This window comes from Ascidiella aspersa, chromosome 8 (assembly GCF_963924565.1).
Source record: "Ascidiella aspersa chromosome 8, kaAscAspe10.2, whole genome shotgun sequence".
In the NCBI taxonomy this organism is placed as follows: domain Eukaryota; kingdom Metazoa; phylum Chordata; class Ascidiacea; order Phlebobranchia; family Ascidiidae; genus Ascidiella; species Ascidiella aspersa.
In genome coordinates this window covers 17,993,343-18,009,546 of record NC_139454.1, presented here as the reverse complement: position 1 = coordinate 18,009,546, position 16,204 = coordinate 17,993,343, and the positions used below count along the sequence as shown (strand labels likewise).

Here is a 16,204-nt window from a genome sequence, read left to right as displayed (position 1 = left end):
CAGAAATCACGCCGTTTTTCGCATCGTTGGCAATCACAGCGTTAATTCGCTATGACTGATTTTTAATCAATAAAAAAATTATGGCTCTTGCTGTATGACCTTGCTTTTGCCAGAGCTATGCCTATAACGAACAAGAAAACAGACGTAAGTGCTTTATAAGGCCTGGTGACTACTTCTAGTGAACTTCTATTGCGTCCTGTTTATTCATTTTTTTATTCAGGGTCGCTTTAAATTTTAAAAAGATGCAGTCGCGATGCTGTTTAAAATTCTAAAAACTTTAAGTGCCGTGCTTAATGTACTTTTGTATCGTGCTTCTAAATTACTGGGCTAACACTAGCTTTTTTGATCGACTTATGTACGCTATACTGTAATAGTTAATTGAAGGCAAAAGTGTGGGTGAGTCAAAACCCTCATAATAATGCTCGAATGATTATCATCCGAACAATATTATTCTTGTTCAACAGATTAATCCAACGATTGATTTGCTCTTTTGTTATTTGTCGCAGGCGCTTCGTGAGACAGATTTACGCCAACATAAACTTATCGACACAATATGAGCCCTCACAGTTGCTATTCCTTCCATAGGATCTTACATATTATCCTCACAGGTTATTCTCGCCAAGCTGAAGAGATTAATCCATAAACGCTCGATTTGCTGTCTTAAGGCGTATTGTTACATATAGCGACAAAAAAACCCTCACAATCGCTGATATAGATTCCCTTTTTTCAGGCGTTTGTTAGACAGATTTACGCCACCATAAACTATAGGTGACACAAATGACCTTCACAGTTACTATTCCTTCCATAGGACCGGATTGCCGAACTGGAGCTTTCCGAGGCCCAACTTCGCTGCCAGGTTATCAACCTGGAAGACCAACTCGGCGACGCGAAAACGAAGCTGCAATGCTCGAACACGCAGAACAAAGACCTGGCCGAACACGCAAGGAAACTGGAAGACAGTTTAGGTAACCACATAGGTTACGCTGAGCACAAACTTAAGTCGGTTGTAAGAGCATGCAACCGAAGTACATTCGAAAAACAGCGCTTCATTTAATGTAAATTTATAACGCGTAAAGAATTATGTCGTTGGGTATGTCGTTTACTTGATTTGCTGATTACGTCCTGCTTAACAAAACAACGCGATTCCTAGGGCATTTGTTTGCACACTTTTCCTGCGAGGTTAGGTTAAAAAATATCACGAATCATCTTTATATGTTTTGTAGAACGAGGAACGCCAATCTACCTATGTTTAATAACCACAGGCTAAAACTTCTATGTAACCTGATGAGAATCTAGTAGCAAGGACGACAGTTCATAGTTGGAATTTGCGTAACGGCCACCTGTATACGTTGCAGTTGTTTTAGATGCAGAAAAGTCGATGTTGGACGAGTTGAAGATGCAGAATAGCAAGTTGCGAAGCAACCTGGCAAGCGCTGAGGCTGACGCAAATCAGCTGGTCGATAAGATCGCTAACATGGCCGACGAAAACGCGCGACTTCAGGTTCAGGTATATGTATACTGTTTTGTCATAAAAATGCACAGCTCGCTGCTATACTTATGATTTTGACTATTTTAGGTATACCAATTGAAAAAAAATTGTTTATAATAACAACTACTTGTTTTTTATTTCAATCTCTGTTGGTAGATGTATTTGTCTAATTATAAATCTGGATATCAGGTGGCACTATTTAACGACAAATTTTATTAAAATCTTGGCAAGCTAGCATAACCGTCATGTCAAAGATGTCAAAGACTTTGACTTTGACTTCAATCACTTTAAAAGTACATTTAGACGTAATTGGTGTTGGTTTATTAATTAAACATTATTCATTCAGATTTCTGAAGCAAGTAAATTCGATAAAACCCCGAAACTTGAGGAAAATCTAAAGGAGTTAACATTGGAAGTTACTGCTTTGAAAAACGAACAATCGGATTTAAAAGAAAGGTATTTATTTAAATTTTAAAAACAACGCTTAACACAATTCGACAATAATTGCTAACAAATTTTTTAACGTATGACAGTTCCTAATTTGTTTTTTATACGTTTTTCTAAACCATGATATATTTGGTTCGAAGCATTGTAAGGCGCCGTGGTTTTATTTGTGTTTATTTGATTTACAAGATGTTCGGCTCTCGGCGACGTTAAGTCATGTCTGACAGAGCAAGTTCGGAACCTCGAGGAAGAATTACAAAACGAAAGCGTCCAATCAGCAGACAAAGTAAAGAAACTCAACGACAAAATTTGGTCAGTATTTTCGTGTATGTTCAATTATTAAAAGTCCTGGATTAAAATGGTCGATAATTGGCCATCAGTCATATTTGTGCACGTCTTTAGAAAAGAAGTTTTTTTAATTTTGTCGCTGCCTTTCAAATAACAACCCTTTGCAAAAGTGATTTAGAAAGCTTATGGGTTGGTTAACAACAAACTTGTTTTACTTTCTTATAGTAGTCGCCAGCAGATTGTCCGAAGAAATTTAAATTTCTCCGGACAAGCAAATTTGGCACTTCGGTATATGTGTAAACCAGAACTGCTTTACCCATTTTTACTTGCGGCACACTAACAGGGTTATAGGCCTAAACATTTTGCGGCACACCTAAAAAGATACACGCGAAATAGACATATGGATCTAACGCGAATAGACATATGGACGATATATAAAGCAACTATAGAGTTGAAAACCAATGGTGTATAGTTTGGAAGCACTTATCTCCTTTTTATTTTAAGTTTTAAATTCTTAGGGAGTTTTGTAAAGTTGCACTAATTATTGCATTTGATTAAAATGACTGATTTGGTGGCGGTTCCTCGTTTTAATTCTAAAGTATTAGACTTTACTCTGTAATAGTATAATAATACGATTACACCACGATAAACCTTGGAAGGCATTACGGCCGTTACGGAGCACTGGTGTATGACATTAGCCACCCTGGTTTTAATAATTGTTGCCGTCGAAAAAAAAGGTTTAACCTGTCAAATGAACAACTTTAGTTATAGTTACGTTTCAGTTAACTTTAGTTTATAGTTACGTTTCTATACTGTTAAAACTGGTGCAATAAACGCGATATATTAATTCTGAGTAAATTTTGTGTTCTTTAACATACTGCAAGAAACATTTAAATCTAAGAGTATTAACCTTGAAGGTTGCATTGCGTGGCGCTACACTATCGATAAATATAAATTTCATTGCATGTTATGTGTTTTTGTGTTTACGGGGATCCTATTAGGAGATGGTCGAAACTGTGGGACACAAAGAGAAATAGCATGCAAAAAGTAGCGAGCGAAAAACAAATGTGGCGTAAAAAGAAAACAATACATTTACAACTCAACAGGGCAACGTTTCTATGGGTGTTTTGTACACAAACGATTTTAAAATGCAATACAGGAAACAATTAATTCTTGACAGCTTTTGGCCGTCTGTTTTATCAACAATACTCTCGATTGCTCGAATCCTTTATGACACAAACAAATCAAACGTACATTGATTAAATGCAAAACATCGATAAGTAGATACATGGCGATACATTTCATGCACAATTCGGCAAGCTTAGAATTTGTCTTTTAGGGTTTTTTAGCAAACATTTAATTTAGGCCTGTGTGTCGCTATTCGCGCTGTCAGAGATCGAATTTGCGGCATTGCCGCAGACTGTAATATGTTAGAAGGGGTTTGGGGTTGGGGTACGGTTATTTGTGTTGTTTTGTAAGGGTGGCATGTTTGTGTTTCTCCTAGCAAAACTGCGTAGGCGACTTTGCCAGCCTGAGAAGCGATTCCGCATGTTTGTCATTCGCTGTTCGAATGGATTATTTGGGAAACGCTGTTGAAGCCTTCAGAGCTGCGATGGCCAATTTCATTCCCCAAATGAATGCTTGGATTACAAGAAAGCAAATTATTTTTCAGTTGTGTAGACAAGCTTCTATCACAGTTTCGGTTGTTATGTCTTTTGAAGGGGCAACCTCCATCGATCTAAAAAAATCGATTTATGATGGTGAGAATGTACCTGTAGCCATTGCTGTTGCTTAACGGTACCACAATATCTGCGTGGACACTTTCAAATCTCCCCCAACTGGTTGGAATCGTCCAATTGGAGTAAAATTGTGTCATGTCACTTTGCAAGTCGCACATTCGTGGATTGTCCGACCCAAATGCGAAAATGTTTCTTCATGTGTGGCCATACATAGCGTTTTGACGACTCCAAAGAACAGGCCGCTAAAATACCTGTCCTTACTTCGTTTAGTTTTAGCTGCGCTAAATAGCAAATATTCATCTGGACCATGAACTTGCAACTGGGCGAAAAATATATATAAACTACAGTATGAAAGCAAAAAATACCACTCTTACGACAGGACAAGTTTATAGAGTACATTCATTCGCATTGCTGTAAACGTAGTTGGCGGGGAACCACCCGACTTGCTTCTTCCTGCCACGAGCCTAATTAAAATATTGTTAATTTATTGTCACACGAAATTGCTTGTTGACAAAAGACAATTTAAGAAAAGATCTTTAAAAAAAACATACAGTTCATAATTTAAAAAAACTTAATAAACTTTTTTTCGCATTTTCTGTACGTTTTAGCTGCGCTAAATACTAAGCAACATGGTTTACAAACCTTTTTTTTTCATAAATCAACGACCGCTAGGTAGCGCTAAAGATTAAGTAAACGTATTTGTTGTGATATTTCATATTTAACTTGGGACAAATTTTTTCATAAAGGGATTGGTAACTGTAAGGATTGACGATTTCCAACAAAACATTACATTTTAAGTTAAACTTTATGGCTTGATTTTCTTTGAATGGGATATCAATAGCTATATTAACTGTAGCGAGCTTTATGAGCTTCTTGTTGATTTTTATATTAAAATTTGTTTCGTCATCCGACAATATTTCAACTATGTACTGAAAATAAGTTCTTCTGGTATTTTCTGTCACTAATAAATACAAGAAAAACTTATTTTCAGTATATACATTGCCTGGCGACATTAACTGTGCTCTTTGCTAAGTTACATAGAATCGAATTGATTTCTTTAATAGCTCGTAAACTTTCACAACTTGTTCAATTCTTGGGGAGTTGTGTGTTGTAGCTACCATGGCCTCTTCGGGTACTATGGCTGTCATGACAGCGTTTAAACTTGCAACAGTTTGCAAACCATACATTGCTAGGACCCTAGAGATGAAATGGATTTATCTGTCATTTGCATGTGTTTGGTTGTTTTCATTTGTACCTTTCATTCTGCCTTTGGCAGATTTCAATTCAGGATATTTTGTTTCTCATGTTTCGTTTTCTAGTATGTTTTTTAATACTAACCAAGTCCACAAACAAAAAATTGTGCATTTAGCCAATAACTTCATCCTAGATAACATGACGTTACGTTCTTGGCATGACGTTACCCAAATTATCCACAATACTTTCCTAAACCAACCGATAAAAGAGGAACTTTTGGTTATTATGGTGGAACTAGTGTTTGCATGCCCAGACTGTTGTTCGCCTTGGCAAAATGACGCTTCTTGGCTATATTCTGTGTTTCTTATCACACTCAACTTACTGCTGATTATTTTCATGCTTGTGGTTACATTCCTATCTATATACAAGTAACAAAATGGCTAATGCAAGGAAAAAACAACCGAATATACCAACGTTTCGGCAACCTATGCAAGCAGTCAGGGTGAATGACACTGGACGCTCGTACAACAGATGGAAACACAATGAAAAAAGCAGAAAAACGCGAGCAACGAAACGATAAGAATATAATTAGCGATAACGTTTTGCCTATCGTCCTTCAGCCCAGGTACTTGTAGCATGCCGAGAGCATCACGTCTGTTTTGATGTTCATGGTGTTACCCTTCTTATGGATGTTCCAAGATTCTAAAAATAATCTTTTTCTGTAGCCTGACTCTCGTGCTATTATTGAAGCGGTATCAAATTCAATTTGGTGGCTTTGGGAAACAGCATGGTATGAGAGTGCAGACTTCTTTGCGTCGTTGTTTGCTACGTTCCTTTATTGTTCTTTTCGGCGAGTCTTGAACGACCTTCCGGTCTCGCCGATATACACCAAACTACAATCCGCACAGGGGATCGAATACACCACGCCTCGTTGGTCAAAGGAAACGATGGGGTCTTTAGGGTGACTCAGAAGCTTTCGGAGAGTATTGGTACCCTGCACACCAACCGCTATACCGAAGTCTTCCAGCATACGTCGTAACACATCGGTTAGTTTTGGTATGTAGGGCAGCATAACAAACCCATCTTTTTTTACAAAACTGACCATCGTAGAAACAGAATTCGGTCGGTCATGGAGCATCCAGTTTGGGTAACCGTTTGACTTTATGGCTTCGTGTATCTTTTTAAGTTCCATCTCTCGCTCACTGTTGTTAGAACATAAGCGTCGGGCCTGGTCTTTAAGTGATCGCACGATAACTCTCTTTTCGTAAATTGGGTGAGGATAACGAAAATTGAGATACCTGCCTGTACTTGTTGGCTTGTGATAAACTCTTGAACATAAAACACCGTCATTAGTCCTTGTGACTTGAACATCTAAGAATGAAAGGAGGTTTGCCTTTTGCATTTCCATGGTAAATCAAATACCCTGCTGTGCCTGGTTAAAATGTTGTAAAAATAGAGACGTTTGTTTTGATTTAAAAAAAAACACTGTTGTCATGCCCTACCAGCCCTTTATATTCTTGATTATATTAGCCAACATTGCTTGCGCCAGAAAAATGGTAACAGAACCTCACATCTAAAAAGGTCTATTAATAAAGATCCGCGCGAATCTTGTGTGTTTCTACTTCGGTTATCTTTTTTAGCACAACGTCTCTTTAAGTGCCATAGCATGTTTCCATATCATTCGACATTACACCCTTACAACTGTGGAGTAAATATCCTCACAAACACGTTTGTGAAAATCAGCTCGTGCACGAGCAATTTGTTATGTGCCCAATGTGAAAAGCCTCCTAAATTTTACAGTTTAGCGCCAGTTAAGCTCAATTATTTTCGCGCTTCGTGCAACCGACAACAAACTTTAATATTTTCAAGTTGTCTCAGTGATATTTAATTCAAAATGCCGAATTACTTTCCGTAGGGGAGGGAGAGGGGGTGCATAGGGAAATTACCAAAGGGGGACACGTCTCACTAGTCTATAGCATACAGATGTTTCGTAGCAGATGCTTTCATTTTTCTTTATTATTCTTTAAATTTAGACAACCATAAAGCAAAATAAGCTATAAATTATAATGCCGAGGAGGAAAACTCTGTTTACTGATGAGCTATGCCAAAAGTATCCTTGTTTCACAAAAGGACGTATTAATTCGAAGCTGAATGCATTACTTGGATATGGCACGTTTTTCTCAAACGTAGCAATTGTACTTTCGTTTTACTTGCAGGCAAAACAATGTCCTCTTTTTGGGTGCTGAAAATATGGTAGCCCTGGTATAATATCAGACAAATGCCTTCTGCGTTATATTTGAACAGTTGAAGCGTCAGTTTTATTTGGTTAAACCTTAAACCAGGAGAATGTTCTTGACTGACTTTTACTTAGTAAGCGCTAAGATTTTCCACGCTTTGCGCGATCAGCCTGAAAAATAAGGAGTGTTTTTAGGTAAGTTGTTCTATTACGTCACGACTTTATATTGTATTGAACTTTAGGGTTTAGCGAACTATGGGTGGGGAAATTTGTTCCAGCGAGGAAATGGGGAAGGAAAAGGGAAAAAGAAGTTATTTTATCAGTTTAGCAGGCATTTTTACTTGGGTATAAAATAAATACAGTCATACGTTCAACCAAACTCAACTTTCAAATTTTGTTACAAGTCTTGGCTTTTGGCGCAGATGTGCTACCTACTTCTGTGTGGTGTTTAATATTCTTATTACGTCTTACTACCACCAACCACCATTATATTCCAAAATAAAACTACTATTCTAAAGCGAGCAACTTTCTGTAGCTTTGTGTTCCTTGAAAAAAAATACAATTACAGAATGCACATGAAGAAAGCAAAAGTAAAAAGGCATTTTTTCGGTTCAGCGCAGTAATAATCTGTGCAACAACCAACATAGAGGGCCGATTAAATACACTTATTTTACATCGAAAATAGCTACGGCATTTCAAGGGTTTTTAATTAACCTATAAGGCTATGTAAAGAAAAGTTTTTTTTTGAACTATAGTTATTATCTTGATAGCATGTGACAAAAGTGTGAGGTGAAATTTTAATTGTGGATGTTCAATATTGGAGTTTCACAGGCAGTTATATATATTTCATTAAAAACTGCCCTTTACTTTAGAAATTATGGTGTTTCCCCAAAACACATTATTTTATTGCACATAAACCGATATTAATTGAGTGAACCCTCTAACATCGTTCCAAATTTCTTTAAGTGTTTATCGCTCCAAATGACATTCAGTTCTTAATAAACACGGATTTTTCAAAAATAATAAATGAGCCAAAGAGCCACAAATCTTTTGTAAAACCCGAGTTTAGTAAAACCATAAAATGTTAACAATGATCTTTGATCTAATGGCTCCAAAGTACAAGATTACTTCCAAATAGTTTGCATAGAATAAACATCTTTAATAATCAAAGTTAATTACAGAAATATATGCATTAAATATTTAGCCCACTGATATCCTCAAATAATCAGATATTCATTATTAAAAAGAAAAATTTAAACACATTAAAACTCATAAATGAATATTAAGCAAGGTTTTGTGGGGCATACCAGATTTAAAACATTTCGTTTTACTTTTAATAATACAATGTGAGGAAACTTTAGTTAAATAATATAAACCTATTTTTAGCAGAGCAAATTAAAAGAAAATTAGCAGAGGAAATTAAAACAAGGAAGTAACTAAGGATTCTTCGACCTTATATGACTCATTTAATGTGGCCGGAAGAAGCTTTCTTCGTCAAAATGACAGGAAGCACCTGCCTTTCAATAAAATTCAATAAAAGATAAAGTTAAACATGAGTCGAACCGTGTGACATTATAAGACGGGTACAGTGGTGTTCTAAGGGCAAAGTGTTTGTAAAATTAAAAAGTAGGCAAAAGCTCTGAATTAACTTTGTGCATTTTAGTTATAGTGAGAAAGTTTATTTATGTGATTAGGCCACCTATTTATTCTTTAAAAATATTGTCAACAAACAGGTAAATATTGTCAACAAACAAATATTGTCAACTAACAGGTAAATATTGAGCAGTATTTGAAAACCTGTAAAAATATTAAAAAATCTGGTTCGACAGATTACACTGAATTGCAATGTTTTTGCTGCATTTTAGATCCAAGGAAGGTAATTTTTAGAAACCTTCGGTCAAAAGATAAGAAACAATAACTCAAAATGTCGCAACAAGGTATTTACATAAATTATTCTTGCACCGGCGAGAAGGACAAAATACCTACGATTCTGTCTTGGTAAGGCGGCCCTATGCTATTTATTTTATTCAAATTAAGATTCATTTAAAAGTGTCTGTTTTTGCTACTGTTTAAGGTTATTTGGAGATATTAGCTTTCACTTATAATAATTCGCATGCCCGTAAGGAGTTTGCCAAAAGAAAGCTTTATAATGACTTCAAAGTGAACAGTTGTCATTAATGCGTTGCAGCAAACTTATCACCAAATTGGAACTAATTATTTTCAACAAATGCGAGATGATTCACAAAGTGGTGAGAGTTACTCAGTTTAAACGAGTAATATAATTTAAGAAGATAAATACATTAAAGGTCTTTGTTGTATGCCTTGCAACAATTTGTGGCTTAATGTATTACTGTTTTTTTGTGCATTTTGCATAAATTAAATACAGATAAGGATCAACCAGCTTAAATTGGTAAAACAATTAGTTAAATCACCTTTATGTGTTAATTATGAAATACAAGAAAGCGGAATAATATTTTTGTTTTTTTCATTTGGTAGCTTTTTCATTAATCACTTTTTGTATAATGTTGACCCACAATAATTTTTTGCTAAATAAACATGCAAAATCGTCACTTACCAAACCTTTTGTTAGGTTAGATTAGATACGGTTCATAGAATTAAACCCCTTGCTTTATTCCACATTGATAGACAGATGCACTGCGCGATTGAAGAACCTTAAAAAACGTAAGATTCCTGCATCAAGCAGAAATAAAGAAGGGAATGTCATAGCAGAGAGTCCAATTTAAGTCCAGAAATACAAAAAATATAGCAAATATAGGTGAATTTAGGGAAAACCATATAAACACACAAAAGCTGACTGAATTACCCTCACATACTTTTAAATACTGGAAAAGCTTCAAGCTAATTTATGGCATATAATCAACATCGCTTAATGTTTCTCTTTATCAGTTAGCTTGTTGAAAATATTGTCGTTTGAGTTGTATTAAATTGTAGCCTTTATATCCAATATGTGTGATGTGTGCATTTTAATGATATAACCATAATACCATTTTGAATCTTGTGGTTCTTTTCATACAAGCCAATAGAAAATATAAGGTGAAAGCATTAGGATTCACAAAATACAACCATTCTCATTGAATGGCTGGATGCCTTGTGTCAGGAATAGGAAAAAACTAGCTTAGCGTAAGCCATTGTTTACTGTTTGTTGTTTCACAGCAGCGTTGAAACAGTGTGCGCTTTTGTATTGAACGCTGAGGCATACCGGTTGCCTAATGGCGACTCCCGATTACGTTTACCATTAAAGCTTTCTGTCTTTAAACGTATAGAAAAGACGATGCACTTATAAAAAATAATTCTTTTTATTAGTGATGTATTTACATGGAAATACTAGCTTTTCATTAAAAATGTGGTTTTAAAAAATTAAATAAAATTATTTTATAACAGAAAAAAATATTGCACTCTACTTGTTGAATATCACTAGTATAAATCTCAAACAATTTTTTTTGTGGTAAAACCTCACTTTTCTAAGAGCGCTACACTAAAGCCAGGGTTTCTTAAATATTTTGTTTGGGGGCCCTAAAATGCTTTGGTGTTCGCGTTGACCAGGGTCGGCATGAATTAAAAACAAAGTAGAAATAAGAAACCTGTTTTATCGGTCCAAAAAATCAGAAATGCCGGCTGGATACATTCAAGGAAAGACATCAAAGTTTTGTTTTACATTAAATTATTTACCTAAAATATTAATTCCATTTATCAAATAATACACTAAGATTTCAAAGAGACTTTCATGGACCCCCGTATTTCCAAGGGGTCCACGGACCCAGTTTGAAATCCATATATAACCCCATTTAGTTCCAAAACCTTAACCCACCTGCATTTTAGGTGGTTTTACTTTCCTAAATAATTTAATTAAAACCCCTGAGAGTTAGTTCCACATACCTTTAGTTAAAAAAACAATATAAAACCCCTTTCAGCCCCCGAATATTATCCCACCTGCAGGAATAGTTGTCTCACTTTCAGGGTTCGAAAGTCCCCCTTCCCCCTCACACTACCAGGGGCACTGGTTGTCTAGAAACACACTGTAAAGCGCCCATTGGATGGGGGAAATTTCTTGCAAGTTTTTATTACTTTGCCGAAAATAAAAAATAGAAAAATGTTAAAAATATATGTCAATATTCCGTTCCCGACGCACTCGGCAGCCTTAGGCGCAACGGTAAAGAAGCGCTGATCTAATGCAAAAGACTGAACCAAAACGTAAACAAACTGGATCTAGAAGGATCATTTAATTTTTTTTTCGCACTTACGTAGTTAAAATAGTAACAAAGTAAATAAGGTTTATGTAAACCTGATGTTTCTATTAAAATAATATTTTATGTAAACCTGACATTTCTATTAAAATAAGGTTTTATATACACCTGATATTTTACTGCTAAATATTACCGAATGACACAATATTAGGTCATTAACAAACGGGCTTTGCTATTTATTCACTTGATTTGTCAGCTTGGAATGTTCAACATATTTAGCTAGGTTTGTCTGCCGTACAAACGGCCTAATGTTGAGACAGAGCAATGTGCAAACGTAACACGAGTTCTAAGCCCCGCAATAAAGCCGACTCCGACAACAAGATTTATTTTGGATTTTTAAAATTAGATTTGAATAAAACCTAGAGCATTTTTAGGCAAATTAGATTAAAATTGCTCAATAAAGAAATTACATTTTAATTATTCGCATTTAATTTTAGTTTGAATCCCACCATATTGTAGGGAAGTCTACCTGAATTTTGTTTGGTTAAACAAAATAAAACAAACCATCATGCTGTGGGCTTCGTCACTATTGCACTATTGCACATTACGTTGGAAATTGTTAAAAAGATCTTCGAAGGCATAAACAATGCGAAAATATATTTTCAAACGGCATAACATTTTACTTATGCCTAAACGTTTGTAATAGCCTACATGTCACTAAATACAAATTCAAACCATGTGATTTTCTACGCTTCACGCGTTGTTTGAATTTTGCGTGGCTCTAAAGATCCTTCTTTGTCTTTGTAATTCTTTGTCTCCGCAAATTCCCTAAAAGTGTAAAAAATGAAAAATTAGCATATAACCTAAAGAGCATTTTTTGTCATAAATAGGACACTAAGGAAAGGCGCGAACGCGCTGTGACCATTTAATCACCAATGAACGTGTTACCAGCAAGTTGCTGAAGCCGCATGTTATAGCCAATGATTTAAAAACATGTTTTAATTTAACATCAAACCAAATTGCAACGTTGTGTGTTTTATTTGAATAAAACAACTAAACAGACAACCTTGACTAAACACGTCTCGCATATTTTACATAACGGAAACCCGTGGCAGCGTGGCATATGTCGATCGGAAATCACTAACCAACCTAAAACCTTAAGTCGTAGCAGCATATGTTCAACTTGCGCGTAATTCAAGCAAATACCCAACTCCGGTACCATACTGCGTCCAGCGAAAGAAAATCCCCTTTGAAAGTAAATTTGCTTAGCGTTTAGACCGCTGCAATAAACGTGATATTTTGCAAATCCACCCCAAATTTTGCGTAGTTCATACTTTGTTAGGGTTGCTGTACGTTGTCTGTGTAAGTATCTTAATACTTTATGAAAAAATGTTAAGGAAAACGCTGCAATAAACGCAATATTTTGCGAACTCATGACTATCTTTTACGTGGTTTAACAAACCGGAAGAAGCCATTAAACATATAAGTCTAAACTTTGCCACATAACATTTTATTTTTATCAAGGCAATGTACTTGACTTCATTTTTACGGCGCGCTTTTATTGGGGTACGCAGTTTGACGTCGCCGCTTTGCCTGCGATGATTTAGACCCCAAAGTTCCCCAAGGCATGCAGCCCACTAAAGCGCATCAGAAGCAAGCACACACACTCACTGACACAAAAACCTACTCGTTTATATAGAAACTAGATAAAATACCCAGCGTTGCCCAGGTTAAACAGATTTTCTAACTGATAAAAGAGTATAATGTGCTTCCACCTTGTATGTAAATTATTTACACCTATAGAAACTTTGCAAAATCAAGAGATTTTTCGTGGGTAAACAAACTAAAACAATCCATAATGCTTTGGGCTCTTCAACACTCTTGCATATTACGTTACTCTCGGATAAAATAGCGTATTATAAGCTTTAGAAAAAACTAACAAACTATAATCTGTAAAATTAGTAAATATGCTTTATAATTTCACATTGCGTTGTAATTTAATTTTTCCGGTCACGCAAAATCTGCAACGCCAAAAAAAAAACCGTAACCAGTTTGTAATGCAAATCGCCTATAGTAATAAACCGTCAATTTTATTTGTTTAATTAGTCGAGATCGGCCTACCGCTGTATGTATAAGTAAACGGCTCTATACACATTAACCAGTCTTCGACAACTGATAATTCTAGTTTTCTAATTCACTGAATTAGAGCAAAAAGTGGCTAAATCTCATTCTAATCTAGTTCGTGAATTGATTTTGTGCTCTAATTCCAGTTCTAATCTAATTCGGATTTTACGAAAAATGCTACTTTGTCCAACGGCATTTTTAATCTCTCAGTTGAAACAAAGAATTTAAATAAATACCCTTTGGTCGGAACGACGTGTAGGTGATTTTTGCAATCTGCAAATGATAAGCCATGCTAAAACATAAACATTAGCACACAAAAATTTACTATTTTTGTTGTTAAAAAAATAAATTTCGATTAAATTAAACTGATTGTACATAATTGAACTTAATTTTAGTTCAATTTCTAGTTTACGTTTTGGGTGTAAGAATTCGATAATTTTATAATTCTAATTTGAGAAAACAAGAATGATCTAATTCTAGTCTAATTTAAAAGAACTGATATGCTCTAATTCTAATATAATTTTAAAAAGTGAAAATAAATCCAGGCTAGTTATCCAAGTCTGTCTATACCGCTTAGGTCTTTGCAAAGTGAAAAATCAGAACTGCTGGAAAACAAGGAAAAGTGGGAAACCGACCAGGAGTTGAACGCCAACATGTCGGAAAAACTCACCAAACGCATATTTGATCTTCAGGTAAAGTTGTACAGATATTCTTATTTACTAAATGTGTTGCTTTTTACTACTCATTTCTTACATGACGTAAGACTATCTAATATGTCATTTATTATTTGCCAACTTTAAGTTGTTTGTCACTAAGGCTGTTTTACTTATTACCCCAATACTACGAATAAAACACAACGAAAAATCACAGATAGCATAACTAAAGTTTTTGTGTGTAACGCGTTCTTTAAAATCATAAACAAGTTAGTATCAAAAATGCTACCATCGCACTTAAAAAAAATAGTTTTTGAATTTATCTAATATAAATAATAGTCGATCGTTAATTTGGTTAATTTTCATTATAGTTTAATTTCTTTATCAGGATCACATCGAGACCCTAAAATCTCAACTGGAAAATCATAAAGATAAGGTGGCGTCGTACGATCTCTTGCAAGTCCAACTTGATGACGTAACCAAGAAGAAAGGCATGTGGGAATCGTCTTGTCAGCGCCATCTGGCGGAAAAAGAACAGATGGAAATCAACCACGTCGAGCTGCAGGTATTTGGGGGCGTGATTACCCCACCCAGTGGTTTGCTTGCTTTGTAAATCATGTTATTGCTTTTTAATTCGAATCAATCCATAGCACTTTGAATATTCAATTCTTGTTTCATATTTAGACCTTTGCCATAATTATTGCTCATAATCGTGTTGCTTGTAGAACAAATTTTACCACCGATTTATCGTGTTTGCCTAAACAAAAAATCACACCAACAAACCTTGATTACAAAGTACTAACCTCTTGCCACACGCACTTCACCTTGCACGACCAAACCATGCTAATCACATTTGCATGCCACGCCCCAGGAACGCCTCTCGGAGTCGTTCGAAAAGGCCAACGAGCAGCTGATGCTGGAGGCTGGCGAGATGGCGACGCGTCAGCGCAAACTGCTGACCGAGATGCAGTCCTTGCGCCTTAAGTCCAGCATTCGCGGAGTGGACGCGAGAATCGGAAGAGCGCTTCGCGAGCAGCTGAAGCCCGTGGCCGAAACCTGTCGTGAGATGATTGACTCCATTCCCAAGACCAAGTCCGAAGGCCGCGGCGTGTCGCCGGTCCCGGCCCTTGTGCTCGGCGACTTGGCGGCGACACCTAGGGTCGAACTTCTTCACCTACCACCTGGCCTTCAGGTGGCGCTAGATGTCCGTCCTATGTCCGAGCAGGAAATCGAAGACGCCATTCGGACGCACGTAGCCGCCGTTGACGGCTGGGGTGTGGAGGAACTCATCGAAATGCAAGGGGAAAGCCCCCGACTAGAGGGTGTCGGTCGGCTGGAGGACTTCAAGCGTGACGTCGACGAGAGTCACGTGATGGTGGCCACGCTTGGCTGCGTTTGCCAGCTGATCGAGCACCTTTGGTTGAGCGGTCGAGACTCCAACGAACGTATCGAGAGCTTGACGAAGGAAAATCGACAAATGAGGTTCGTTAGGGTACTTTCATTTTTTACGCTTGATGAATTTTAAACTGTTGTCAATGGTTGGAAAATATTTTTTCTAACAAAGCGTATCGTGTTTCTGATTACTTTTAGTGATATCGACTATTGGGCGATATGTTCGCCAAAAAAATTTAAACTATATTATAGTCGTTTCCCATAGTGGATTTACATCAAGGTATTGCAAAAACTAGCAGAGATAAAAAAAACTAAAAAGGTTTTGCAAAACTCATTAGAACACATATAGATAGTGACGTTTCGCGTTCGGTAAATAAAAAAGTTAAACTCAATAGCTTCTAGCCAGACTGTAAATAAGCTCTTACGGTTCTTATAAATTT

At 36.3% G+C, this 16,204-nt stretch overlaps 1 protein-coding gene across 1 annotated transcript in view; it reads left to right on the top strand.

Annotated features, from left to right (window-relative positions):
* LOC146136635 (uncharacterized) overlaps window positions 1-16,204 on the top strand; it is a 65,909-nt gene that overhangs the window by 7,707 nt on the left and 41,998 nt on the right. Inside the window, exons 10-16 of the mRNA XM_083396227.1 lie at window positions 809-965; window positions 1,356-1,507; window positions 1,836-1,945; window positions 2,123-2,245; window positions 14,297-14,411; window positions 14,761-14,937; window positions 15,244-15,854. Coding sequence (XP_083252353.1) covers window positions 809-965; window positions 1,356-1,507; window positions 1,836-1,945; window positions 2,123-2,245; window positions 14,297-14,411; window positions 14,761-14,937; window positions 15,244-15,854 — 1,445 coding nt within the window. The remainder of the gene's footprint in view (window positions 1-808; window positions 966-1,355; window positions 1,508-1,835; window positions 1,946-2,122; window positions 2,246-14,296; window positions 14,412-14,760; window positions 14,938-15,243; window positions 15,855-16,204) is intronic.